Source organism: Prionailurus viverrinus, chromosome A3, assembly GCF_022837055.1.
Source record: "Prionailurus viverrinus isolate Anna chromosome A3, UM_Priviv_1.0, whole genome shotgun sequence".
Taxonomy (NCBI): domain Eukaryota; kingdom Metazoa; phylum Chordata; class Mammalia; order Carnivora; family Felidae; genus Prionailurus; species Prionailurus viverrinus.
The window spans coordinates 105,374,971-105,402,872 of NC_062563.1; the positions used below are offsets into that span (position 1 = coordinate 105,374,971).

The 27,902-nt window shown below is 58.3% G+C and overlaps 2 protein-coding genes across 4 annotated transcripts in view; both read left to right on the forward strand.

The window, feature by feature from the left end:
- Positions 1–385: 385 nt before the first annotated feature.
- PROM2 (prominin 2) lies at positions 386–15,895 on the forward strand. Of its 3 annotated transcripts, XM_047854685.1 has the most exons (25): positions 737–758; positions 1,396–1,445; positions 1,632–1,702; positions 1,871–2,073; positions 2,169–2,289; positions 2,567–2,630; positions 2,919–3,008; positions 3,298–3,497; positions 3,848–3,922; positions 4,731–4,794; positions 4,975–5,134; positions 5,421–5,573; positions 6,450–6,573; positions 7,091–7,182; positions 7,298–7,382; positions 9,767–9,913; positions 10,421–10,492; positions 11,309–11,401; positions 11,538–11,591; positions 11,943–12,023; positions 12,241–12,309; positions 13,009–13,098; positions 13,328–13,434; positions 13,788–13,862; positions 14,043–15,895. In XM_047854685.1, the coding sequence occupies exons 3-24, from the start codon at positions 1,700–1,702 to the stop codon at positions 13,849–13,851; spliced, it is 2,211 nt and encodes a 736-aa protein (XP_047710641.1). In that variant the 5' UTR covers positions 737–758; positions 1,396–1,445; positions 1,632–1,699; the 3' UTR covers positions 13,852–13,862; positions 14,043–15,895. The 3 variants fall into 3 exon arrangements, with proteins under 3 accessions (XP_047710639.1, XP_047710640.1, XP_047710641.1); XM_047854683.1 differs by lacking the exon at positions 1,632–1,702 and having other exon boundaries at positions 386–758; XM_047854684.1 differs by lacking the exon at positions 1,632–1,702 and having other exon boundaries at positions 386–758; positions 1,396–1,436.
- A 5,800-nt stretch (positions 15,896–21,695) lies between these two features.
- Positions 21,696–27,902, forward strand: part of KCNIP3 (potassium voltage-gated channel interacting protein 3) — an 84,910-nt gene continuing 78,703 nt past the window's right edge. Inside the window, exon 1 of the mRNA XM_047854428.1 lies at positions 21,696–21,817. Coding sequence (XP_047710384.1) covers positions 21,719–21,817 — 99 coding nt within the window. The 5' untranslated portion in view covers positions 21,696–21,718. The remainder of the gene's footprint in view (positions 21,818–27,902) is intronic.

Consider the following 27,902-nt stretch of genomic DNA (forward strand, 5'->3'; position numbering starts at 1 on the left):
GAGCAGGCCCCAGAGGAAGCTGGGGGGAGGAGCCCGGTTCCTGGGTCTGTGCCGCCATTCCGCCACCCCTTGGGCCAGCGCTTCGCTGGGTGGCTGTTTTCCCAGCCCCAGCCTGGGCTCTTGGGTCTGGGTTATGGAATACAATTTTTGAAATTGGGTCACCCCCAACAATCCAGAGCTAGTGAGTTGTCTCCCCTTCCCAGCTCGGAGGCAGCCCTCCTACGAGGATTTGGGGAGGGGAGAAGACGCCCTGGCTCCCACCCCAGGACGCTGGGGGCGGGTCCGGGCCAGGCCCTGCCCCCCTCCCCAAGGCCTCCGCCCCTGCCCTTCCAGCGCTGCGGGCGGGCGCCCAGGTAGCTCGGGAGCCCAAACCTGTCGGGCCGGTTTTGAGAGCCGCGGGGACACCGGCTGGTGAAGGATGCACGGCCTGCCCCGCGCTCCGTCCGCACCCCCGGCCGCCTGAGCCCCGTCCTGCCTGCCCCTCAGTCCCCCGGCCGACCCCATGACGCGCGTACCCGGCCTCCTGGCGCCCCTGCTTGGCCTGGGGCTGGGGCTGGGGCTGGGGCTGATCCTGAGCTCGCTGGGGGCAGGGGCCGCGGACTGCAGGTCCTTCGGCCGCGCAGAGCGCCTGGTGTTCGCCCCGGCGGCCAGGGCCCGTTGGCTGGCTCCTCGCGACCGCCCGCCGGGGCCCCTGAACCCCCTGTACGGCACCGTGCGCCGCTTCCTCTCCGTGGTGCAGTTCAACCCCTTCCCCGCCGGTGAGTACGCCCCTCCCTCGGGCGGGCCTCGGAGGTAGTGGGTTCCCCCTTGACCGCGGGGCGCGCCTACCCCGTCAGCGGGCAGTTGGAGGGCAGGGTCCCCAGCCTTCCTTCCCAGAAGTCCCCGGAGGCCCACGGGCATCACCTGGAAATCTTGCTGCGTGACCTTGGGCAAGCCCTTTTTCCTCTCTGAGCCTCAGTCTCTCTGTCCTCAAATAGAAGAAATTACATTAGAAGTCCTCAAAGACCTGGCTAAGATTTTCTCTGGGTCTAGGGGTGCTAGGGGTTGGGAGGACAGGAGGGGCTGCAGGGCCCCTCCCAGCCTGTCCCTCGCCTCTTGGGATGGGCTGCTAGGCCGGGCCCCTTCTCTGCTTTAACCAGGCTTCCGGCTTCTCCACCGCTGGGCCCACCTGTCGGGTTCTGGAGGAGGGGTCGGCCGGGCCTCCTCTCAGCCACTCCCACCTATGGCAGCCCTGCCTCCTCCGGAGGCCGGGGCATGAATGCGCAGGGCTTCTCCTAGGGTGCCGTGGCGGTGGGAGGAGCCCTTCCAGAGAGCCCACCTTGGCCTGGCCGTGAGGGTGGACACAGGCGCAGGGCAGTTGCTGTCCTCAAACGCCCAGTTTGACTCTTTCCTTAGAGTTGGTAAAGACCTTGCTGAATGAGCCGTCCTCCGTGAAGGTGGATGAGGTGAGCCCTGGGGGGCGGGGGGGGGGGGGTGCGGAGAGCAGTGTGGGGTGAGCATGAGGGGCAGAAGTTGAAAGGCCTCCTCAGCTCAGGCCACCTTGCTGGGTGTCCCTCAGGGTGGGGGTCTCCGGCATCCCCTCCCCCCTTTCCATTCACGCTGTAATCCGCGGGCCTAATTTCCAACCGCAGCTCTGCCATTAACTGGTCCTGGGGTTTTGCAGTGAGCAAACCTTGACTTCAGTTTCCTCCTCTACGAGATGGTAAATAACAACAGGGACACCACGCACTTTGCATGGGTTGGAGGAGACGTGTGCAAAGTGCCCGCTGTGGGCGCATCCCCTCGCCTTCTGGTTTCCCTGTGCGGTCGGACCGGAAGCCGCCGCGTTGGGAGGGTCAGGACAACCCCTCACCCCTGCCCCCTTGCCCAGGTGGTGCGGTATGAGGCTGGCTACGTGGTGTGTGCTGTGATCGCGGGCCTCTACCTCCTCCTGGTGCCCATCGCCGGGCTCTGTTTCTGTTGCTGCCGCTGCCGCCGGCGCTGTGGGGGCCGCGTGAAGACGGAGCACAAGGCCATGGCTTGTGAGCGAGGCACCCTCATGGCCTTCCTGCTGCTGACCACCCTCGTGCTACTGTGAGGGGCGCCCAGGCCAGGTGGGAGGTGTGGGCTGAGGTCCAAAGTGCTCGTGGGCATCCAGCAAGCCCCTGCCTCCTCCCCCATCCTTGCAGCATTGGTGTGGTCTGTGCCTTTGTCACCAACCAGCGCATGCATGAGCAGATGGCCCCCGGGGTGGAGGCCGTGCCGGAGACTCTGCTCAGCCTCCGGGGCCTGGTCTCCGATGTCCCCCAGGTCAGTGCCCAGTAACCCCTCACCCTCAGGAGCCTGCCTGAGCACCAGCCCCAGGCGGGACAGAGTAGAGTGGGACCTGCAAATTAGAAAGGGTGCCCCTTTCAACACGCGCCTGACTGCCCCCTGCTGGAGAGTTGTTATAATACATAAGTGCTCCCAGGGCATCCTCAGGATGGCCACCCAGCTGTGTGGGGAGTCCCGGGAGGGCTAGGGAAGGGACAAGAGGGGGCTGTCAGGTGACAGGGAAGAGCAGCCTCATGACCCTGTGTTTGCCTAGGAGCTGCAGGCCGTGGCACAGCAGTTCTCCCTTCCCCAGAAGCGAGTCTTGGAGGAACTGGATGGTGAGGGTTATAGCTGGCTGACAGGCTGGCCAGCCTCTGGGTCCCCCTGCTCAGGCCTGCCTTGGGGACCCTCTCACCCCTTCATCCTGGGCTCCACCTGGGCACACCCTTGAAGAGACAGGGATTGGGCCCAGCTGGGAAGCACAGTAGTCACCACGTGACAGGACCAAGAAGCCAAGACCTCCCCTGCAGAGCCCAGTGCAGGGCCTGGGGAAGCTGGCTGGATGGGTGAAGAGGGCCCCTCGGCTTCTGGGGGCCAGCCCTGCAGAAGCACCCTGTGCTCCCTAGGTGTCGGCAAGAGCATTGGGAGCACGATCTACACCCAGCTCAAGAGCACCGTGTATGAAGTGCTGACCTCAGTGAACAGCCTGGGCCAGGGTGAGTGGGCCCAGTGTCCTGGGTGGCTGCCTCTTGGGGGCAGGCCCCACCCTCGCTCAGCCTTGGATTTCTCTCCCCGCCTCAGCAAGCCTGACCCCTGACTTTCTGATGGCTGTATCCTGGGATCCCTCCTGGCATCCCTGCCCACAACCTGGCTAAATGTGCCCCAGGGCAGTTTCCATTAAAACTGCGGAAGTTAATGACCCACATCCCTTTGGCTGGGGGGAGGGGGGAGATGTTCTGTGCCAATAACAGTGGAGACTGTTCAGTCCAGAGCGGTGTCTCTCAGCCCTGCAGCTCTCTATGGATCACCTCCAAGCCCTGAATGCCACCTTGGTGGAGCTGCGGGAGGGCCAGCGGGACCTGGAGCCAGCTGTCCGGGAGCGCCGGGAGCACCTCCTCACCCTGCTGCAGGAGCCTGGCTGCCAGGACTGCACTGAGGCCCAGAGCCGAGCCCGTGCCCTGGAGCTGGGAGCTGACTTTGACCAGGTGCAGGCCCAGGACAGGGCCGCTTGAAACGGGGGTGGGGGCGCTGCTCTGCCTGCTGCTCCAGGAATCCCTGGATGCTTCCTGAGGCAGACTCCTGATCCCTTTCCTCGGCGGCTCCTCCCCTCTCCAAGGATTGACGATGGTCATCCTGGCAATGGGGGCAAGAGCTTTCCTGGGCCACGCGCCGTACTGTGAGCTTCGTGTGTATTAGCTCCTTGAGTTCTCCCTGCCACCTGGGGAGGTGTTCCCCATTTGCACACAGGGACACTGAGGGTTCCTCCCATCCTCCCTCAGGGACCCCCCTCAGGCCTGTCTATGGACTTTGCCATACCACCACCACCCTATTTCAGGTGTCCCCAGTGGACGATGTCCTGCATCGGCTGAAGGGTGTCCCAGAGGCCAACTTCTCCAGCATGGTCCAGGAGGTGAGTGCCTGCCCAGTCTACCTGACTTCCCCATCACCTGGGAGCTCACAAGTGAGGGATCCCGTTTTCCCCCTTTGGGGTGGGAACCCAGCTGAACCTAAGACTTGGGTCAAATCAGGGCCTTACCTCCCATATGGCTCCCTGGGCTGGAGGCTCATGATGCCGGTTCTCAAGTGCACGCTCTCTGATGGGGGAGGCTGGCCTGGAACTCAGAAGGAAGAGCTGGGCCCCTCAAGGTGGAGGGGGGGGGGCGGCAAGGGTGGCAAGGGAGAGAGGACAGAAGCTGAGCCCTGGAGGTACAACCCGTCGTCGTGCAGATGGGCTGTGGGGGAGGGTGCGGCATGAGTCAGCACCTGTGACCCAGGGCCTGGAAAATGCCAGAGTTGGGGAAATGGTGAGTCACCTGTGCTGGGCGGCTGGCGCGGAAGTTCCCGGGAGGAAGAAAATGGGAGCTGAGGCTAGGAAGAGTAGGTTGGGGCTGGACTGTAGGGACCTAGGCCTGGCATGCGTAGGATGGATGGAAGAGAAGAGCGGATGGCTGGGAGGCTGCCGCAGTCTCGGCAAGAGAGGTGGGGAGGCCAAAGAGGGGTCTTCCAGGAGCAATGTTTTGGGGAGCTGAGTCAGGCCGGGCTGAAGGAGGAGAGAAGAAGCCATTGACCAAGAGAACAAGGGGAAGCCTGTTTTCTCATTTCCTGAGCTGGGAGCACTAAGAGGGATGCCCCGCCTCTGGGCCTGGTGATGTCAAGGGTCCCTGAAGCTGGGACAGCAGGTGGGAAGTGGGAGGCACAGCTGCCTTTTGTTCTGGCAGGAGAACAGCACCTTCAACGCACTCCCGCTCCTGGCAGCTTTGCAGACGGCCAACGTGGTCAAAGGTGAGGCCCTGTCCAGGGGCCACCCCCACCAGAGACTTGTCGAGAGGAGGAGGGGGGCAGTGGGGGTAGGGTGGAAGGGGAAGGCTGTCCTCCATCTGGGCCTGGTCAGAGAGTGGGCCCTCTCCGCGGGTCCCACACGTTCTTCCTGCCCCTCCCACAAGTCTCTGCTGCTTTGGGCAGAGCTGAAGAAGGTGATAGCCCAGAAGCCTGAAGGGCTGAGGACACTGGCCGAAGAGTTCCCAGGCTGGGAGGCAGCCTCTCGCTGGAGCCAGGCACTGGAGGAGGTGGAACAGAGTAGCCGCCCCTACCTGAAGGAGGTGCAGAGATATGAGAAATACAGGTGCCTGGGAGTCCATGGGGTGGGGATGGGATAGGCAGCCCAGCCTCTCAGCCACTGTGGGCCTGATTTTGAGCCCCCATCAACCCCTGGCTGCACTAAGCGTCTGCCTCCATTTAAGCCAAGACCCCTTACTCCTCGGGCCTCTGTCTCCACCTTGGCTGTGTGCCCTTGGGATCTGAGCCTGGGGACCCCGTAGGAGCAGTGGGGCCCCACCCAGCCCCTAGGTCCTATGCCAGCCCATCCTGGCGCCTCCCTTGTCAGTGACACCGCACCCTCTCTGCGGCAGGTGGATTTTGGGCTGCGTGTTGTGCTCTGCAGTCCTGCTTGTGGTGGTCTGTAATCTGTTGGGCCTCAACCTCGGCATCTGGGGGCTGGCTGCCAGGGAGGACCCCGGCCACTCGGAAGCCAAGGGCGAGGCTGGAGCCCGCTTCCTCATGATGTAAGAAGGGCTGGGGAGAGGGGAAGGGTCTTTCCCACTGGGCTGCCCAGATTCCTCTCATGCCCATGGACAGCTCCTAGTGTGGCTACAGAAGCAAGTCCTGGGGATCAAGAGGCTGAGCTCTACCTCTGCCTCTGGCACCGATTCACTGGATGGCTCCGGGCAAATTATTCACCCACCTGGGCCTCCGTGTCCTCATCTGTATACAAGGGTGGACTAGAGCAGGAATGGCAAATAAGAAGCATTTCCCCCTTCCACACCAGTGGCAACTATAGTAACCAGCGGGCTCCCTTTCCCACTGAGTCGAACGTAGCCTCAGAGTCCCTCTTAACCCAGTATCTAGGTAGTACTACCAATAGGAGGTGGCACCCGAGATAGAATCTGCCTGACCCAAGGGGCGAGTGGAGGCTGAAATGCAGCCTTTGTTCTATTCTCCAAGCCTCAAACCCTGGCTTGGGGCTGTGCCTGTCCCCCAGAGAAGCCCTACAGGGCAGCACTGGTCCTGTTCAACCCTTCTAAGTTGCGGCCCTTGCAGGTGGCTCTGTTGAGGGCTGAGCTCTGGAGCCAGTCTCCTCCATGTGCCTTAGTCTCAGAGGCGGGCAGTCCTGTCTCTTCCAGCGAAGCAGCTACCTTCTCCTCTAGGTTGCTAGGGCCAGCCAGGACGCCCATGATGAGGGGAGGGGGAGAAGGGGGAGGGGAACAGCCAGCAGTTCTGAGCTCTCCCCCCTGGCCCAGGAGGCTGAGCCCTCCAAGGGCCCTGCCCTGGGGCCGACTCGCTGACCACGCTGGCCCCCGGATGTGGCGGGACAGAGGGCGCAGTCCAGTGCAGCTGGCCTCTCTCTCCCATCTCAACCCTGTCCCTCTGCCTTCCCCCAGGGGTGTGGGCTTCAGCTTCCTCCTTGCCGCACCCCTCATCCTCCTTGTTTTCGCCACCTTCCTGGTGGGCGGCAATGTGCAGACGCTGGTGTGCCGGAGCTGGGAGAGCAGAGAGCTCTACAAGGTGAGCCTGCCGTGTTCTGCAGCCCAGAGGGAGGTGGAGGGGGTTGAAGGCAGAGCAAGGGGTTAGAACGGAGTGGGAGCCAGAGGGGGAAAGGGGAGGGAGGGAGGGACAGGAGGATGGCTGGAGATGGCCAAGGAAAGGCAGGAAATGACCAGTGGAAAAGGGGTGAGAGAGAGCAAACCCGTGAGTCCCTGGAATAATGCCCAGACCCCAGGGCAGGCATCCCGGGGGCTGCACCCAGACCCGAGTCTGTCTGTTCTCCTAATACTGAGTCTGCAAACTGGAAATCCTGGTTCTCCAGTGCTTCTAGTAGGTGAGCCAAGGTGCTGGCCCAGAGAAGTTTCCCTGCAAGGAGTTAACGGCCCAGGGGTGATTTGAGTTAGAGGCAGGTTTGGGCTGCAGCCACAGGGTCGTGGTCTCTTCTGTGCCAAGGTGGCATGGGACCAGGCTCTAGGGGAGCTGGGATGGCCTTGCCCTCAGCCTGTTTCAGGCCCATTCCTCTTTGCCCCTTTTCCAGTTTGCAGACACCCCAGGGAACTTGCCCCCATCCATGAACTTGTCTCAGCTTCTTGGCCTGAAGAAGAACATCAGCATCCTCCTGGCCTATCAGTGAGTGGGATGCTTAGGCTGGGGGACAGGGTGTGAGGAGCAGCTGAGGTGGGTGATGTCAGCCCCCACCTGCTGTCCTTTTCTCTTGTCTTCGATGCCCATTACTTCTCCCCAGGCAGTGCAAGGAAGGGGCCGCGCTCTGGAGCGTCCTGCAGCTCAATGACTCCTATGACCTGGAGAAGCACCTGAATATCAGCCAGGTGAGGGAACCTTCTGGAGGGTTGTGGGGATTCTTTCCCGCAGAACCCCTTCCTCTGGCCTTGCCTCTGTGGTAGGTCCATCTTACTGAACTTGAGAAGTCTGCAGGAGCAATTGAGGTGCCTCAGGGACAGAGGCCCCAGGTGAAAGCTCAGAGCCTGACCCAGGGCGAGAGCCCAGGGAGGCTTCTAGGGTGTGTGGGTGGATGGATGAGGGCCTGGAGGCCATGACCGGCTCTGAGTGCTGTGCTCGGGGAAGAAGTGAACACAGCTGAGGTTGTAGTAGGAAAGGCTAAGGAGAGTGAATGAGAGGGCTAAGGTGTGCGTGTCCTGGCTGAGGACAGGCATTGGTTGGGACACTGCAGTCAGCAGTGGGGTGGTTGAGAATGGGGTATGACAGTGAAAATGACAGTGATGAAGTTAGCTGTCCCTGGGGAAGGGCTCACCAGAGGCCCTTGGCCAGGCTCACACAGCCAGTAGGTGGGCAGGGTTTGAGCCCTGCCCTTCAAGCCTGTTCCGTTAACCACTGGACTTTGCCAGAGCTTGGTGTATAGAAACCATATCCATACTGGCAAGAGACAATTCTAGGACAGAGAGAAGGAATGGCTGCTTCACCGGAGGGGATGTATTTTGAGAATGTCGTTTTCCTAAGGGTGTACAGAAGCTGTAACATATTCCTTCCTTACCTCTGTCTGCACTTAAGTGAGGTGGGGAGAGCCACCTGGACTCCCAAGGCCCCTGGGGAGCCTTTCCCAAGCATGTCCTGGGAAACCCTATGTCTCCCCCCTGCCTCTCCCCCTGACCCACACTCCTACCATGCTAACTCCTGATTCCTCCTCCTCTCCAGAAACCCTTCCAACTCCTCTTAAATCTACCAGCCCTTCTCAACCCACAGCGTAGCATAGCCAAATGGTTCAGATTTCAGTTCCAACTCCGTGTCTGAAAGTGTAATCTTGCGTACTTGGCACACTGCCGTAGCTGCCTCCCCTTTCTGCGTCCCTGGCAGACGAAAGGTCCACAGAGCAGCCACATCCCAATGTGAGGCCAGAGCTACTGCCCCATGGATGAAGGCTGGCCAGGGAGGACTGCAGCAGGGGACCTGGGCAGAAGGTGCCCCTGCTCTGCTAGCTGGACGTCATGGTTCTCAGGGGAGGTTCCAGCTCACAGAATAGTGTGGACAAGCTTCAGGTTCAAAGGGACTGGGCAGTCCTTCAGGGCCATGTGCAACACACCAAATGTGACCTTAAGAGCACTTGTCTTCAAAGGAGATAAGAACGAGCTGATGATGCAGAAATAAATATGACAAGGTGTGCTTTCCAGGGCACCGGGAGGGCTCTGCTCGCCTTCAAGCCTCTCCTGTGTACCTGTCTGTTATGCTATACCTGTCAGGTATACCCTTGTGCTTGAAACACTGCCATAGGACCCCTGCCTTTTCAAGGATTAGAGGGAAGCAGTGTGGCAGGATAGGGAGGGGTGAGCGGGGCTGGGTTCTGTTAGCTAACTTGCTATGAAATCTTGGGCAAGTGAATGTTCCTCTCTAGCCTCAGTTTCTCATCTGTTAAACATCGGGGCTGAATTTCATGCCCAGTCTCTTCTAGCAATGGTTGGAAAATGCCAAGAGTCCCCTTTTGTTTTTTAATGTTTATTTATTTTGAGAGAGAGAGAGAGAGAGAGAGAGAGAGAGAGCACACAAGCAAGCAGGGAAGGACCAGAGAGAGAGGGAGAGACAGAATCCCAAGCAGGCTCTACACCGTCAGGGTGAGCCTGACATGGGGCTTAAACTCACGAACTGTGAGCTGAAGTCAAGAGTCAGACACTTAACCGACTGAACCACCCAGGTGCCCTCAAGAGTCCCCTTAAACTGTGGTCTCTCTTGGAAATGTGATTGTGTTTCCCCACTCACTCACTCATTTGTACGCACTCAACAAACTTGTATCGTGCCTGCCACATGTGAGCCTCTGCTCTACACTGAGGGGCTGGTACAGAATGGGCAGACAAGTTGCCACTCTCCTGGAGCTGATGGCAATAAACAAGCCCACAAATAATTTCAGAACAACAGACACTTTGAAGACCTTAACAAGGGTGCTGTGATAAAGTTGGGCCAGGGAAGCTATTTCATATTGGGTTGCCAGAGGGTCTGTTTTCTGTCCGTGAGCCAGATAGATGCAGAGGAGAGCTAGGTCTTGGTAGGGGTGGGTTGGAGTAGGGACAGGTGGGAAGCAGAGGCCTCCTGGGAGACTGTCTGGGGCTGGGAGTAGCCAAGGTGGGGGCCTTGGATATCCAGAAGGAGGGCCCTGAGGGCTTGGGGACCCCTCACCTAGGATAGCAGCTCTGGGGTCCTGGTTCAGCAACTGGGTACACCCTCACCCTGTCCCCCACCCCCTCAGTATACCACCAAGCTGCAGCAGGAGTTGCAGAACCTTAAAATAGACATGAAGAATCTGGACCTGCTGAGCCCAGCCGCCCACCGGGACCTGGAAGCCCTGCAGAGCAGTGGGCTGGAGAACATCCACTATTCCACCTTCCTTGATCAGGTCAGCAGGAAGCACCTCAGTCCAGACCATGGAAGAACAGAGGGGCTTGCAGAGGAGCTGGGGTGGGGAGTGGTGTATTGTCTCATCACAGCCCTCCATGTTCCCTTCACCTCTCCACACGTCCCTGGGGCCTCTTCCTGTTGGGGGTGTCTGCACACCATGTGCCTCAAGCCTGTCCTGGAGCCACCATCTGGGCTGGGCCGGAAGGAATGTGCTCCCACCCAGCAGCGTGTGTCGCTGTTCATGGTCCTGAACCCACTGCTGTGGACAGTATGCAGGTGGGAGGAGGCCTCTTCGATGGGTTACACCAGAGGGCGCCTCATTTTTTCCCCTTCTATCCTAATGGGAAATGCCTGATTTATTTTACAGTTTCAGGTCAAACCCACTGTGACCAACGTGTCACGATAGATTCGGCTCGTTTGGGGTACTTCTGAATAGACTGTACCCCAGTACAGGGCTGGAGGAGCCATAGTGCATCCCCTCTTGGCTTCTCCTGTCTGTCTCCAGATCCAGAAGCCTGTGGTGAACACCAACGTGGAGAAGCTGGCTCAGGAGCTGGAAGGACTGGCCCGGACCCAAGTGAGAAAGACCCGAGACCCCACGGGGCAGGCAGACGTCAGACAGAGAGAGGCCTGGGAGGAGGGAGATTGTGGGAGGGCCTGGAGGGCATGAAGGCAAGGACAGGGGATTGAGGGCTCCCACCAGTGACCTTTGAGGCTCTGGATCCCCTGGCTGGGCTTAAGAGCTTGGCAGAGTCGGTTCTGACTCAAGCTCTACCTACCACCAATGGCTGTGTGGCCGTAGGCAGGTCATTCAGCATTTCCAGGCCTCGGTTTCTTCATCTGCGAAGTAGATTATCTTCCACCTCAGATCACATGGAGTAACTGCTCTGACATCACACAGCTGGGCAAGCGTTTCTTAGTGCACACCGCTCAGGGAATCTGCTGGGACAGGTGTGAGGACAATGCGACAGACCAGATATCACGATAGTTGCCCTCGAGGAGCTTACACGCTATTGGAAAAAAATAGCATTTTGTATTTATAAGTATTTAAAGCTTAAAGAGTTCTCTTCAAAACATAGACCCCACACCAACTCTGCATGATGGGTAGACAAGGAGTATTCCTGTTTCAGCAGATGCCACTGCAGCTCAGACAACCTCTGTGGCTCTGACTTAGGAGCACCTAGTCAGCTAGGGGTGGACCTAGAACTTGAGCTTAGTGCCCCCAAACCTGGATCAGGCCCAGGAGCTTAAGGTGGCCTCGGCTTTCTGCCTCTGAGCCCAGCACTTTCCACATCTTCTCAGTATGTCTGGCTGAACAGTTGGGTAAAGAATGTGTTGGCGAAGGCTGGGCTGTCCCTGGCAGAGTGCCATTCTCATCCCTGTCTCCCCTCAGGGCAGTTCTGTGCTGGGGCAGCAGTTGCAAGAGGAAGCCCAAGGGCTCAAAAACCTCTATCAGGAGAAGGTCCTCCCCCAGCAGAGCCTTGTGGTAAGCTTGGAGGCCCAGGGAGCCTGGAACCTGGGGAAGAGGAGAGGCAGGGAGGGGTAAAAGAGGAAGGAAGGGCCGGGAACCCTCCTTTTCCACCCATCCCTTCCCTTAACCATCCCTGCTCTCTTCTCCACAGGCCAACCTCAACCTCACTGTCAGGGCCCTGGCATCCTCAACCCCGAATCTCCAGGTGGCTGCTGGGGAGGGGGAGGGGGAGGGGGGGCAGGTGGGCAACAGAGGGAAAAAGGAAGTCAGGGCCTTGTTGGCTTGGGATGTCATCTGCTCTGCCCAGTCCCGCTGGAGGTTGAGGGTAGAGGGTGGGAAGAAATGGGGGTGGATGAGCGGATCCTTAAAGACCACCATCTTTAGCCTCTGTGTCCTTAGGGCCTAACACCCCCCCCCACCCACCCCCACCCCACCCCCCACTAAGGTGAGTATGTGTGTTTTACACGTTGAATGAATGAATGGGTGAATGAATGCATAGCATCTCGCTGAACGAGTAGGGCATTAAGTTAAGCCTCTCTTCTCTTCAATCCCCCAGACAGAGACCTCTCGTGTCTTGGACAATGTCACTTACCTAAAAGGACAGCTGCCTACCTGGGCCACCAGTATCTTGAGGAATGTGAGTGGTAGATGGGCAGAGGCAGGGGGGCTGCTTCCTAGTCAGAGATGGGCTGAGGCGCTCAGGCACACGGAGCTTCTCTACCCAGGCTTCTCCATCCCTGTCCCCTCACCGTGGCTCCCAGGAAAGCCAGCTCGGCCTGCCCTGTCCGGCATGGGGCGCGGGGTTGCTGGTTCCTGGAACACCTGCCAGTCCTGGACTCCTCTCTGTCCTGCAGGAAAGTGAGTGTTTCCTGACCCGAGAGATGGGTTACTTCTCCCAGTACGTGGCCTGGGTAAGAGAGGAGGTGAGTGGGGGCTCAAGCTCTCCTGGCCTCAAGCAGGTTCCCAGCACCACCGGCTCTTCACACTGTTACATCCCTCCTCTGCCCCGAGAGCCCCTCGGGGTGCCCTAGGCCTTCAGCATTGAGCCCAAACTCCCAGATCTGCACCCCTGCTTCCTGGCTGGGTTCTGTTCATTCAGCCTCTGCCACAGCCCCTCTCTGAGGCCTGAATGTGAGCTGGGCTGGCCCTGGCTCTCTAGAACATGCCCCCCACACCTTGTCACCATACCCTTCCTCATGCCGGTCCCTTTGTCCAGCTCTCCACGTGCACCTCCTCCTGCAGGCCTGGGCTGACCACAGCCTCTGCAAGCTATCTGGCACCCACACTAGGCAGGTGGGGTCTTGTTCAACCCTGAGTATGTGTGTGTGTATGTGCACATGTATGCAGTGAGTGTGTGTGCGTGCACAGTGCCGGGCACACAGTAGGGGCTTAACAGAGGCTGGTGAATGGGACGGAAAAGATAAGAGTGGAGCAATGAGCCTGTGTCAATGTGTCCTCATCTCTATGTCCCTGCATCCATGTGTCCGTACAAACTGTGCAGTGGCTCCCTACGGGTTCCCTGGACCTAACTCTGTTCCTGTCAACCTCTTTCTCTGAATATGGGGTATACACCTGTGGGTCTGAGTGTCTCTGCATGTACCTGCCTCATGTTGACCCCACAGGTGACTCAGCACATTGCCACCTGCCAGCCTCTCTCCCGAGCCCTGGACAATGGCCGTGTGATCCTGTGTGACATGATCGCTGACCCCTGGGTGAGTGCCTCAAGCTCATCAGGGCTCGTGGACGTGGAGGCCCCAATCGGAGGGGCGGCGTGAGCAGGGCACGAGGTGAAGCAGGACTCTTGCCTCCAGGCCTGCCCACCAGCCCTTCCCCTCAGCCCGCACCCCTCATGGAGTCAATGGGAGGACTAAGGGTACAGAGCAGGGTGGGAAGACTTTGCTGGCTAGCCACAGCAAGCTGACCTCACATCCTCTGTTCTAGAATACCTTCTGGTTCTGCCTGGCATGGTGCACCTTCTTCCTGATCCCCAGCATCATCTTTGCCATCAAGACCTCCAAATACTTTCGTCCCATTTGGAAACGCCTCAGGTGAGGAGGCTGCCAGGACTGAGGAGGGGACATCAGGGGTCCAGGAAGGCGTCCTTCTAGTTGCTGGGTTCTACCCCCCCAGCACACCCCCTCCTGAGGCCTCCCAGGCTGAGGAGGCTCATGCCTAGCCCTGAAGAGTCACACCCTCTGAGGCACTCCAGGTCCAGAAAGTTCTTTTGTATGTCTGCCCACATCCTTGTTGCAAACACATCTACCCAGCCTCTGCTTTTAGGAACTCTTCCTACCCCCTGGAGAGCTTCTGCAGCCAGAAAATCAGGGCTCTGGGCTTGTCCCTGCGTCAGGGCCAAGGGTCTGTGCCTGGGTGCTCACTCACTCTTTCTGCGACGTCACAGCTCCACCAGTTCTGAGGAGACTCAGCTCTTCCGCATCCCCCGGGTCACCTCCCTGAAGCTGTAGGGCCCCAGTAGGTAAGTGCCAGGAGTGGGGGGAAGAACGGAAAGGAAGGGTGTGGGACCTGGGGTCTCTAGGGCCCAGGAGGGAGGGAATGTTCTGGAACTTGACAGGGTCCGAGTGTTGGATCTGGCCCACCCAGCCGGAGCCCTGCCCCCCGCCCCCGCCTCACCCATTTGGCTCTTAATCCATAACAGGGATGTTTGCTGACTGCTCGGTGATGCCTGATGCTGCCTGCCTCCCTCCCCTTTGACTCGGACTGGACCAGAGGACACCGTTTCTCTTGCTCTGAGCCCAGACTGGCATCAGGCTTGGATTGTCCCTCAACTCCAGTTACCTGACCCCATTTTGCCTATTTCTTTCCCACCCCCTTGCTGCTCATGGACCCCTTTTTTCATTCTCAAATGTACACGTGACTTTTGGTGAGCTACAGGAGCCAACAGGTTCTTCCAGGTGTCGAGCCCTTACCCTCTTCGCTGCAATTTATTAGCACCAGGAAGAGCCTGTTCTCCATCTATTGGAACCCCTTCCTCAGCCCCTGGGGTGAGACGACGAGGCCCCGCCCAACCCCATTCTGTCACCATCTGCCCCGCCCCCTGTCCACTCCTCTCTAAGCTCCTGCTCCTTTTCCTCATCTGACCCGCCCACCTGTCCCAGCTTCACTCTGCTCCAGCCCTTATGTCCTCTCCCCAGGGAAGCCCTTTTCCCCACTTTGTCCCCTCTCTACCTTATCCCGCTACCTTGCTGGTACCCAGGGACCCCCTCCTGCCCAACCAAACTAATCGGGTAAAGCCACCAAGTGGGCCAGGGGCCACCAGGACTCTGCCTCACAGCTCTCGAGCCCTCCACTGCCCAGGGACCTGGACCCTCCACAGGTCCTGACCTGGATTTCTGGCCCCCCCAGTAGGGCGAAGGAGGTCTGTTTGAAGGCTGAGCCCCTTGCCCGTACCCCAGGTTGGAAATAGTGCTATTTGTCCTGCAGTTCCTCTCTGAGCACTGGTTTTCTAGGAAGGGACTTGGGACCCCAGAAAGTAGCCTCTTCGACAGTCCCCACCCAGCTTTCCCGGAAGAGATCTGGTGGCCACAACAGGATTTTTCCCTGTGGCCCTTACTCCTTCTATCCTATGCATGTGGCCTAGGGTTATCCCTAGTCCATCCCTGTGCCCTCTCTGCATGCTGGATGCTGAGTTCTAGAAACAGGGAAAGGGAGGAGGAGAGAGAAGAGATGGACAAAACCTCGGATCCATGAAAGTGTTCTCACTTCCTAAGCCTTGGCCTTGGATCTTTAACACCAGCTTTCCCAGGCTACGGCCTGGGGTTTGGTGAGTTTTTTTGGGGAGGAGAAGCCAAGGCCTCCTCTGACCATAGACATCCAGGATCACCCCAGCAATCAGCAGGTGGGGAGTGGGACCCACTCTGGGAACAGGCGGACCTGGGCGCACATCCTGGCTTTAATGCTAGGTGGCCAGGACACCTTGAACATGTTATGTGTGTTCCCCAGACCTCAGCTTCTCCATTTGTAAGTGGAAAGAGTAGTCACAACCAGCTCCTAGAGCTGTGACATCGCATGGAAAGCCCTTGGCAGGAGTCTGCCACAAAACAAGTGCTCAAATGCTGCTTTTTTTTTTTTTTTTTTTTTTTTTTTGCCATGACTGTTCTGGGCCAGGGGCCGAGCTGGGTCTTGGCAGGTACAAGGGAGGAGGGAGATGGGTCCCTGTTCAAAGGCGCAAAGCCCCTTAAGATTGTAGTCTGCTGAGTTTTGGAGGGTGTCTATGTTCAGTTGCATCTTACAGAGCGGCAACGGATTGGCTACTAGAAAGTAGGACGGTGCATGCACAACGCGCTGTCATTATTGCAAGCACACCCCAGACAGGCATCCTTGAATGTAGCACAGTTGCTTCTCTTTGGCTTTTCCCCGAAGCTTCTTTGCCTTGTCTCTCATCCGTTGGCCTCTGCAGGGGAACCGTGGCACCCTGCATGTTAAGAATGAAGTTGATGGGATAAAAATAGAAAGAGGACGATTAAACATCATTTCTGGTTCTCCAGCAAAGTTCTCTACCTTGTCCTTCACATATGTGGGCATGCTGCACATAGTTATTTTAATAACTCCCTGATACGGATCCTCTTTGAGTCTATTTCTAGTGTCTGTTGTTTCCCTTGGTTCTTGTTAGTTTTGTCTGTCTCCTCACATACGTGGCGATTTCCGACTGAATGCCACACATTCTATCGGAAAACCTGTAGAAAGAATCTGAGGCATAGAATGAAGTTAGTCTACCTCCACGAGGATTACGTTTACACCTGGCGGACGGCTCGGGATTTAGCAAACCACGGTTGTTTTAATCTACTTTCAGGACTGAGATGATTTGCAGTCCCTTGGAGTGCTGGTCTAGTTCCGGCTCATTTGTTTTCTGGGGGTGAATTCCCCTGGGGTCCCAACCCAAAGCATGAAAGATTTGCCAGGCACCCCCTCCTCTTGGTGGGCCTAGTTTTTACCTCCTTAGTCCCAGAGGCTAACAGCTCTGCTCAGCACCTTTGGAGTGTCTTCTGGGGTCAGTGGTCCTCCCAAGGAGGAAGGAGCCGCAAAGCCACGTGTCTCTGGGTTTCCTTCTTTTCCCAGATCTTGTCTCTGATTCTTTACTCCCTTGTTTGTTCTCTGATACCCCCAATCAAACTTTTTTTTAGAAAAAGTATATTTTGAGTAGATTTTAAGTTGTCCTTAGTTGAGAATTCAGGCCAAATGACCTAGTTCACCCCGATCAGAAGTAGTAGTTCTGCAAAATTAACTGATTCCTGCCCCCCCCCCCCCCGCCACGACTTGGGAAAGGCTGCATTTGAATTTAGAATCCAGAAACCTGGGCCCAGCCAATGGAACACTGACTGTCCAAAGGAGATTAGTTTGGAGAATATCACTGTAGGCTCTGGTAACTGGGGATGGGGGTGGCACTCAGCAGGTGACAGAGAGACCAAAATAGCCACAGAGAACAATATATGACATATTTTCCCAGTTTTAAAATGCTGGGATCCCAAAATGCTAATCCTATGTTACGTGTGAAACAAAGCCCCTTTGTGGTCCCATTCTCACTTTTCATGATGTTCCCTGAAGGCGATGGGGACTTTCATCCTTGTTTCACTGTTGAGCAAATGAAGCTCTGGAAAGCTATGTGGCCGACTCAAGGTCTCACAAGCTAAAGCCAGACTTTGGGTTCAGGTCCCCTGATCCTGGTGGCCCTGGAGGTTTCCTTCTGGGCATGCTGCCGGTCCCCATTCCCCAAGGGTGTGTGTGGGAGGGAGGCCCTGTCTCCAAGGAGATTTGATCCAAGTGTCCTTGCTGTCCCTGTGGCAGCAGGGATGACAGATGGGAGGCCCTGGGAGTTCTGCCAGATGCTCCAGCCTGGCCATCCCAGAGCACAGGCCCCGTGGGCCACGAGTGCCAGATTCTGCCAAAGAAACGCCACATGGGCCAGGCCGTCTGAGGTCCCAGGTGGCTGGCCAGGACAGTTTCAGCTGGCTCCAGTGTGCCAAGGACGGGCCACATGGCTACGGGCCAGCCCAGGCTCCCTGAGGGGACAAAGAGAGTTAACATGTACTGAGTTTCTGAGTATGAACTAGGAAGTGTGCTAAGCACTTCACATGCATCGACTCAGATGCAGGCAGTTACTGACCTATTTATGGGTGAGAAAACTAAGGCAGGGAGACCGGGGATGAGCTGAGTAGAGGGGGCACAGCTTAACCCAAGGCATCAACTGATGGTGGCATTTCAGGCAGTATCTGGATTCTCTGGGGTCAACCTGAGGCCCGGCTCCAGGGGACCGTGGCCAGTGTCCCTCTTCTCCACCCTCCCAGAGTCAGGACCTGCTTTTCTCTCCTAGTGCTCAGTCTGCCCAGGCCTAAACTCCACGGACTGAACTGGGAGGTCGGTGGCCAGCCTGGCCCACATACCCTGTGCTACCGGATTGAAGCCTCTTCCTCCTGGTCCCCCATCCTTCCGTGCACTTCCTGACTGTGCCGCTCCTGGAGCAGTGAGCAGTCACACTCCCCCAGCTTGCAAATGCTGACCAAACACTGCTGTACCCGAGAGGAAAGTGGGGTGTGTGCAGAGATGACCCCACCCCAGCCCTGACCTCCGCCCACGAGTGATGCAGAATTTCGGTGACCGAACCCTCGCCACACTGAGGACACCCAAGAGTCCATCGCTGAGGTTAGACCGGGGAGATGTTGAGGTGAACTAAGTCCAAGGAGGGTGTGGGACGCCCACCCTTCGCTTCAAGCTTCAGAGAGAGCTTCATGGTGTCCCCTGCAATTTGGGAAATCCAGTGGACTGATGTCTCGCCTCCACCTGCACACTCTAGAGAGCAGAAGACAGGCTGGCTGCTTTGCCCGCAGAGCCAAGGAGAGGCCTGCTGGCCCAGGTGACGGACCGTGCGAGGGGGTCTGTGTGGGCTCTCGGGCCAGGTCCCAGGAGGCTGCCTGAGGAGTGAACCGACCAGGGATGAGAGCCCCCTGGGGCCCACATGAGAGCCCAGTCAGGGGGGTGGCCCGGCTCTGGGGCCCCGTGGAGTTGCCTGCAGGAGGACAGGTACAGCTTTAAACCTCCCAAACCAGAGTGCGGTTCCAGGCCGGCTCCTGTTCCTGCCCAGTCACAGCCCCCGCCACCTGCCGACCACGGGCGCCACCCTACCGCCAGGTGAAGAACTGTGGCATCTCCCCACCAAGCAGCTTCCTGGGCCCCCCGGGTTTCCATCCCGCCGCCGGAGGGTGGGCAGCAGAAGAGATTTCAAGGACCCATGGAAGACACAAATAAGGTGACGGTAGCTTTGCAATTCCACAGCTGTGCTGGCTCAGCGTCACGGTGACACCGTGAGTGCCGTGGCGACCAGGGGGACAGCCGACGTTTCTTGAACGCCTGTGAGGTGGGGATTCCACAGGTGTGGTGAGACTCATCTCCACCGAGGGGGGCCTTGCTCACAGACAGAGGCTCTTGGTGGGGTGAGGGCCCAAACCCTGAAACTGTACTGAGGATCTCAATCTCTTTCTTTCTCTCTCTCTCTCTCTCTCCCTGCACCACCCCCTTGACCAGGGGCCGGCAGAACCAGGGGCCCCCCAAAAAAGGGCCAAGGGAAAAAGATATAGACTGGGGGTTCCATGGAGTCAGGTTGGGAGCGCCCAGGGACGAGGGCTTTGAACTTGGGACTGGAGTGGAGAGAATTGTGAGCAACAACTGAGGAAGGTCCGAAAGACCCCAAGACTCCCGGGCGGAGGTGGGGTGAGTCCCTTACCTAGGTGGGACTGGCCACCTGAAGGTGCTCACCACTGCCTCCTCTCAAACGTGACCCAACGAAGCAGACTTCCCCAGGGCTTACAATGATCCCTTCCTTTCCCCCTTCCAAATTCCCCCATCCTCGGGTTCCCCCTCCTCCAGGCCAATGTGAGGAAAACCACAGCTGAAATCCGTCAGGCTGAAGTGTCTGCAGCCCACAAGGCGAGGCTGTCTTGCAACCTTTCTTCACCATTTTTGGGTCTGATACACTGCCAAAGAATCTTTGGAGACTCCCAGACTCCCTCCTGGGGAAAATTTGCTGGTGCCCGATGCCCGCCAGCCCGCGCCTCGGCCCTGCTGAGGCCCAGCGAGGAGCCCTGCTCCTGGACGTCCTCCAGCTCCATTGCCTCCTGCCCTGTCTCATTCCTGCATTGCCCAAGGGTCCAGTGGAGGGACCCAGCCGGAAGGGCCTGGGGCTCCGGAATAGCCCTCAGGGCATGGGGGGGCGGGAGAGTGGAGGAAGGGGCACACGTGGTCCAAATGAGTGTTGTGTGAGGGACGCGTCCTTGCCAGCAGGCAGCTGCAGTGGGAGGTCCCCAAGGCCCGTGGGCATGGGGGCCTGGCAGGGGAGGGCAGCTGTCCTGTTTTGTTGCAGCTCAAAGCTCCTTACCTTGGAAGAAAGCATCCTGAGTAGTGAAAGTTCAGTGGGCGTCCCAGGTAGCATGTGGGTGATTCTGCGGAGGGCTGTGCTGGTCTGGCCAGGGGGCTTCTTTGGCCCAGCCTCCTCACACGATGCCACGGGTAAGGCCAGCCCTACCCTGGACCACGTGGTAGGTGTTTCCTAGCTAATGTGTGAAACATACAAGGCTGGGCGGGATCCACCTGGTCACGTTGGGATGAAAGGAACAAGCTCCGTGTACCGGCTCTGTCACTTTCTAGCCTATGACCCTGGGCAAATCCTGTAACTTTTTGGGGTCTCTCTTTCATCATCTGCAAAGTGAGATAATGGCCTTCCTCCCAAGGCCACTGTGAAGACAGAATGTTCAGTGAGTCCCTGCTTGTGGGCGCTTTCTCAGAATACAGGTGGAGCGCGCAAGGACTTGGCCCCAGAGAACCTGGCCCCTGACAGACAGCCTCTCACCCTCTTCCTGGGGCTCCTGGCCTGAGGTCCAGCCTGTCCGGCAGGACAGGACCCCTGGGCTGCCTCCTGTGCCGGAAGCAGTCTTTCTTGCCTCAGTGGGTCAACAGCTCCAGACTATTTTCCTCCCCAGAGGATCTGAAAGTTGGAGCTAATTGGCTGGCTAAAAAAAAAAAAAAAAAAGGAAAAGAAAAAAAAGAGAAGGGAGGGCAAGTGCTCCCATGCATGCTGCAAAGGAGGGGGGTGTCTCAGGCTCTGTTTCCATGGGAACCACTGGCACAGGCTGACTCCTCGGGGTGCAGAAAAGGGAAACTTGGCGGAGGTTTTGGGCACCTGGCTCCTGGGTGGTTTCCCGGGACTGAGCAAGTGGCCAGGACTCTGCCCTCCTGAGGGGCAGGAAGGATCCCCTCCCCAACTCAGGGACCCTCACCCCCTTCCTCCACTTCCTCCACCTCCCAGTAGATCTGACAAGGTCCCCCAGCCTCCCTGATGTGGTCCCAACCTCGGACCCAGCTGGGGACAGAGGACAGGCCCTGGAGAGACAGGCTGTCTTGGCAATATAAGGAGCTCAGGAGGGCTCCCCACTGCAAGGCCCCATGTGGGGTAAAAGGGTGGCAGTTGAAGGTGGAGGGACACACGAAAGAGCTGGAAGGACCCCTGTGTGTGACCCACATAATGTGGTCATGGTGGCTGTCACCCGTTCCAGTGATGAGCCTCCATCAGGGCGGCCACTTCCAACCCAGCGACCCAGAATGATGTCCCTAGAAAGGATGCCCCAGCACCAGGGGTGGCCGGAGGATGTCTGCAGGGCAGCTGGAGGGGCACCAGGAAGACCCCAAGCCTCGGTGGAGCCCGATCCCTCTTCGCAGCCCATATCCCCTAAGATGACCCGAGGTTGTCTCTGTGTGGGGGAAGCAGGGAGGGGAGGGGCTGGCCTGTTCTGGAAATGCCTTAGGGGAGGCTCTCCAGGCTCCCTGCCCAACACCCCGTCGGTCGGCGCTGGAGCTCTCCTCCCGCCCCCCCCTCCGCTCCCAGCGGAGGCTCTGTGCACCCACCACTCCACCCTCCTGTGACCAAGGTAGGGGAGCAGAGGGTGTGTGCGTTAGAGAAAGAGATAGACAGCGGGGGAGGCAGAGAGAGAGAGACGCCAGCCTCGCAACAGGAGCAGAGGGGAGAGCCAAGAGCCAGGCAAAAGGGGCTTCAGCAGGCTCAGAGGGAAGGATTAGGAACCATTTATACCCAGAGTGGGACAGAGAGCCCGGGAGGGGGACTGAGAATTATCAGAGAGGGGTGGGGAGGGAGAGAGGGAGAGAGGGGGAGGGCGGGAAAGAGAGTGAGAGGGAGGGAGGGAGAGGGATTGAGAGAGGCAGGAGGCAGAGCAGAAGGGGTGGAGCGGGGAGAAGCAGGCGGGGAGGGAGGGGTGGGCAGGGGGCGGGCGAGGAGCCGCCCGTAGCAATTACGTCTGGGTCCAAGCAAACATGAGGCAGCTGCCAGCCGGCCCGGCAGTCCTGTTCTCAGCTGCGAAGAGGGGAGGCCGGCAACAGTTTCCTTCAGCGCCCAGGATGCAGCGGGCGAAGGTAGGCGCCCGGAGGGGCTGGGGGCTCGCTCAGGGGTGGGGAGCGAGGGCTTCCGAGGGTGGCCCTGGACCGGGGAGCCCTGCTGTGCTTCCTCCTTTGACCTCGAGCCCCGTTGTCCCCTGTAGGGTCACTTTTGGAAAAGTAAATGTTGGGCTGTCCTGTCTGGGAGGCTAGACTTCTGGGGCCCCCTGTGGACTGGAGAGGCTTTAGGTGATTGTGGCATAGAAGTTGGACAGAGGAGGAGCATGGGGTCAGGCAGGTGGCTGGTCCTGCTCAGTTGGGTCCCTGGGGCAAGTGCCAGGGCCGCTGACCCTGAGCCTGGGCCCCCAGCCCTTCGCCACCGCCACCGGTGGGGGAAGGCTGAGTGCTGGGAGGGGGTGGCCTAGGCTTGAAGGCAGGGCCATGAATACATCTTTTAATTATTCAAATAATTCATGAACGCCACTTCCCGCAGGGCTAGGAGCCCCCTAACAGGGACACATGCTAATAGTTCCCACTCTGCGGGGCTGCTGGGAGGTTGGAAGAGAGCAGGCGAGGAATATGCCTGGGATAGAGCTCACGAGCTAGTGGCAGAGTATTGGCAGGCTGAAGACTAAGTGAAGAAGGAGGGAAAGGAAAACAAGCTGAATCCCAGAATCCCACACTCAGAAAAATCTGTCCTGATGCCTTACAAGCTCCTCACATGTTTGGGACAGTCTTGCTCGGGAAGAAGGAAGAGGCGTCAGGCTTGGATCTGGCCGCTCGTAGCAGAGCACCCCGACTGACAGAGGTTTGAACAGGGTTGGTCACGTTTCTCTCTCAGGCTCAAGTCCAGAGGGAGGCAACAGAGGGCTGGCACGGAGACCCCACGGCCAGCAGGGACTCAGGCTCCATCTGTCTCACTGGCTTCCATTCTTGAGGTTACCTTAAAGTCCAACATGGCTGCTGGAGCTCCAGCCAGCACATGTAGGCAGCAGGAAGTAGAGAGAAGGACGGGAAAAATGACTCAAATAAAATCAGGGTCTTGTGAGCAAGGAAGGATAGACATTGGGTTGACATCTTGCACTCTCCCCCGACCTTCACCTCCCCCCCCCCGCCCCGCCCCCCAGAGGTGGATTCCTGCTTCTCTTTCACCCATGAGGACAAGCAGCCCAGAGTTCCAGGCCACACTTCCCCAGAGCCTGGGCCACCCCTGGCCTCTCTGATCCAGCTCTCAGGGGCGACAGGAGGACCAGCAGCGGTGATGACATGAAACCCTTCAAGCATGGCGACAGGGCGCGTTGAAAGATGCTTTCTCTCCTGTCATGGCGGATCCCCCCAGCAGCCTCCAGGGCAAAAGCGGAGAAACTTAGTGCCTTGTCACCGGCATATGTGCTCTGCACTCACCACACACACACACGCCACAGCCAGCACAGGTCCTGTGCAGGCATAGTACGCACCACACAAGCGTGCCCTGTGACTGCGCCCACAGCTGGCTTGGGCTGCACGCACGACCAGCCCGCACGCAGAGGGAGGGGTTTCTAGACTCAGGCCGCACACAGGTGCACGCAAGCCTGCTCCATCCACCAAACGGGAGACAGTTCTTCCTTTCCTCTGCTGGCCCTACCTGCCGGCGGTCACTCACTCCCTTCCCCTGCCTGGTGAGCAAAGTCCGGCAGGCTCCCAGGCCCCTGCGGATCTCACTGTGCCTTATGCCTGCCGGTGGCCTTCCTGTGGCTGGCCTGGCCAGAGACTGGAGCAGGTGCCAGGCAGGGACAGAGGTCCCAAGGGAAGCCACCACTGAGTCCCTCACCAAGGTCAGCAGGGGGACTGGGGAAAATAATCTTCCTCTCTAGCCGGGACCGCAGTTCGGAGCACAGGCTGGTGTTGGCCCGACTCCTTTGCCCTCAGCTGCCTGTCAGTCATGGTCAGTGGCTGCCCCCAATAACACCCCATGGGTCCCTTAGCCTCTCCATGCACTACCCAGTCCTTTGTGGATCCTTATGACGCCCCAGGGGGGCAGGCACTGCCCCTTCCCCTTCTGCAGACACTGAGGCTCAGAGAGGGGAGCAGCCTATGCAGCGTGAACCCCGCGAGCTCTTAGGGGAAAGGAACAAACAGAACCACAGGGTCTCCCGTGGCAGGCACGAGCTGCCGTCCTAGGTTTTCAGGGAGTGATGTCTTCGTGGCCCGGCCTATGCAATAGGAACAGCTATCTGCCCAGCTTCCAACCTTCTTGCAGGCCACTTACGGGAGGTGGGCCCAAATTTGCTCACCCACTTTCAAAGATAGAGATCAAAGCCCCGAATTGAGATAGGGTGCGAAGTGCCTCTGACTGTTGCCCAGGTGGGGCAGGATCGCTGAGGTGGTGGCTTCTCCCTGCCTGGCCTCTCCAGCAGGGCCTGCACCTGCATTATCTCCCTGGACCCCCGTGCAGCCCACAAGGTAGCTCTTGGTATTGTACCCACTTTATAGATGAGGAAACTGAGGCCTGCCCTAGATCACAAGCTGAAATGTGTTATAGCTGGAATTCGAACCCTGATCCCTCTTACTCCAAAGCCTAGTTCCCTAGGGCTTGGTGGGAGGGCTGGGGACGTCCTGGGAAAAGACTACAAAGGGAGAGTGGCATTCTTGTAAGCAGGAAGCTGAGGGAGTGCCCCATCCCAGCTGGGGGCTGGCTCCATGGGTTTGTGGCCCATTGTTCCTTCTGAAAACTTCAGTGAGCACGCAAGCCAGACCCCACCCCTGGCCATGTCCCCTGGTTTAGCCATGTGACCTTGAGCCAGCCCTAGGTCCCTTTCCGGGCTGCAGATCCAGAACTGCAAAGGAAAGGATCTCAATCTTTCGAAATCAGGATCCCTTTTCTTATCAAAATCTTCCACAGGAGTGGGAGGTGCTCAGCTGATTCAGGCTGGCTTGGGGCCCATCTGCTCTCCTACCCCACTCCAAGGCATCTCTGGTGACGCCCAGGAGCAGCTGTGGAGCCCTGAATGTGGCCTCTGTGAGGGAGAGGGGCAACCTTAGTTTCCAAGGCAAAGAAAGAAGAGGAGAGAGAACTTGGCAAGTCCTCTTAGCTGGTCCTCCAGACAAAGGGCAGGAAGGAAACAGGACAGGAAGGAGGGCATAGTGGGGGGTAAGTCGCCGTGTACTGTGCTCCCACCCAGCTCCCCATCCCCAGCTGACTGATGTTTCCCTTGAACAGGTGCATCTGTCAGCTGCGATCAGCCCCCGTCCTAGAGTGCCACAAAGCAGCCACATGACAGGAAGAGAACCAAGGGGGCTGGCAGGTGCCAGAGTTGGAGAGGGGGAACTAAGCTGAGCTTTGGCGGGACAGCCGAGAGGGGGCCTGTCCCACCTCCCAGTTGGCCCAGCCTCTCCTCTCTGGTGTCCTGCCTCAGGTCTCTGTCCAGCACCCCCCCTCCCCCCCGCCGACCCCAAAGGCATGGGCCTATGCCGTGCTCAGCCAGGCAAAGCCCACACGGGTCTTCACTGGCCTCATCTCCAGCTCTGCCCCCGCCCCCTGGCACGTACCTCCAGGCCAAGCAAGGGGTAAACCCGAGTCCACCTGCTGCTGGTGCCATACCCCTGTGCCCAGCCCACCCTGACTCTGTTTTAAGATCCTCTCTCAAGATGGGCACTCTATGGCCAACTCCACCCAATTGACCCTGTGAGCTTGGGCGGGGTCCGTCCCCTCTCTGAGGTTCAGTCTCCCCATTTGGTCCTAGATGCACTCATAGCCTGTGCTGGGCCCTCCCCCGAGGTCGGTACCTTGTGCTGCCCAGTGGAGGCTGGGGGTAAAGGTGGGGGGGGGGACACTAGCAAAAGCGCCAGGAGACAGATCTCATGCCCCATCCCATATGTACACACATATGCCCACTGGCTTGTTACAGAACAGAGCCCCGTCTCCACTATTTGGTATTCAAAGGGCCCTGGCCAGGAGACGATGGTGGCCTGGGGCGATAACATGGCTGCACCTTGTTGGCTGTTAACCTGGCTCTGCATTAGGAAGATCTGGGCTCAAACCCAGCCCCTTCATGCATTAGCTGTGCGTCCTTGGACAAGTTAGTTAGCTGCTCTGTGCCATGGTCTCCTCATTTTCTTGCGGGAAATATCATCCACCTCCTAGATAAATGAGATCCTACACCAGCCTGTTTAGCACAGCCCGGGCATATAGCAAGAGCTCCATAAATGGTTGGAGTGTCAATGTTACTATTTTCTGAATCCTGAGCAGAGCCTAGGAAGGGCACTCCAGCAGGAGAATGCTGTCAGTGATCAGGTCAAGTCCACCCCTGGGTTAATGGGACACCCTCATTGCCTACACAGCAAGGGTCAGGTGGGGAGCTTGTGTCCTAGCCCAGGTGGCAGCCATCAGAGGAAGGGCAGGGACGACCCAGCCCTCCCCTCCCCTGCTCCAGTGCGTGCGTGCGTGCGTGCGTGTGCAAGTGTTGGCAGGGACTCAGGACAGTCTCAGCTCCCCCCTCACAAGGCTGACTGCCTGGCCTGCATCTGTAGGTACCCAGGGGTGGGTGGAGAATCGAGGCTCCCCAAAGCCTCCCCACCCCAAATCCCTGGGGCCTGCACGACACGACGCCCACCGCCATTTCCTGCCATCTGTCTCAAGTGATGGAAATAGAGCAAGCAATGAGGAGTGGTTGCTCAGTGAGCCGCCTGCGCTGCTGTCCCCAGGACAGGGTTGGGGGCGGGGGGCAATCAGCCCCACATCTGAGCAGCTCTCCGGATCCCCCCAGCTGACCCAGACTTTGGCCCTGAGGCAGCCTTCCTAGGAGGGAGGCGGGGAGGGAGATTGAGAACCTGAGAGCCCTTCCTCCCACAGACAAGGTCTAGAACTTACCATTTGGTGCGACGAGCCCTCTAAATCTTGGCTGCACTGTCAAATCTACTGAGGAGCTTTATAAAAATAGAGCAGCCCAGGGGCGCCTGGATGGCTCAGTTGGTTAAGCTTAAGCGTCAGATCCTTGGTTTCAGCTGAGGTCATGATCTGCCCGTTCCTTCGTGGGTTCGAGCCCCGCATCCGGCTCTGCACTGATATCACTGAGTCTGCTTGGGATCTTCTCTTGCTCCCTCTCTCTCTGCCCCTCCCCCACTGGCGCTGTCTCTGTCTCTCTCGAAATAAATAGATAAACTTAAAAAAAAAATAGTGGGGCGCCTGGGTGGCTCAGTCGGTTAAGCGGCCAACTTTGGCTCAGGTCATGATCTCACACTCCGTGAGTTCGAGCCCCGCGTCGGGCTCTGTGCTGACAGCTCAGAGCCTGGAGCCTGTTTCAGATTCTGTGCCTCCTTCTCTCTCTGGCCCTCCCCTGTTCATGCTCTGTCTGTCTCTGTCTCAAAAATAAATAAACATTTAAAAAAAATTAAAAAAAAAAATAGAGCAGCCCAGGCCCCACCGAATCAAATAATGTGGCCCCCAGGCCGCCAGATGTGGGAGAGGCTGCCAGGTGATTCTGATGCGCAGCAGCTGAGCAGAGCAAGTTGGATCTCTCTGGACATCCAGAGCAAGTTGGATCTCTCTGGGCCATCGCTTGGCCCTGACCCTTGCCCTGGGCAGCAGATCTTACTTGGCATCAGAAGAATGAAGACTATCGACAACCGTGCTCCTGCCGGGGTTTTGTGTATGTTCCCCCATTTAACCTTCCCCACGGTCCTATAAAGGCATATTATTATCCCTATTTCACCGATGAGGAAACTGAGGCTCAGCACGGTCAAGTACTTTGTCCAGGGCCGCCCAGCCAGGAGGTGAGGACCTGGGATTCAAGTTCCTGTCTGGCTGACTGCAGACCTCTTCCCACTGTACTTGGTGGGCTGAAATAACATTAACCTCCCTGACATCCCCCTCCCTGGCTGAGCGTGCCTTCTAAGCCAGCCTCCGGTGGGTCCCAGTGCTCCTTATGCGACCATTCATGCTATTTCTCATCCATAAATGTCTGTAAATGTTTAGGGGTCTGCCTTTCGCCCGTGCATTTGCTTGTATGACATGACCTGGGAGGGAGGGAGCCTGGATGTTTTAACTGGGGTTTGCCTCCAGCCATGCAACCCCCCCCCTCCCCAACATGCTTCCCCATGCGCACAGGCAACCTCTGCCAAGCCGCCTCTGGGCTTCACTTCGGGG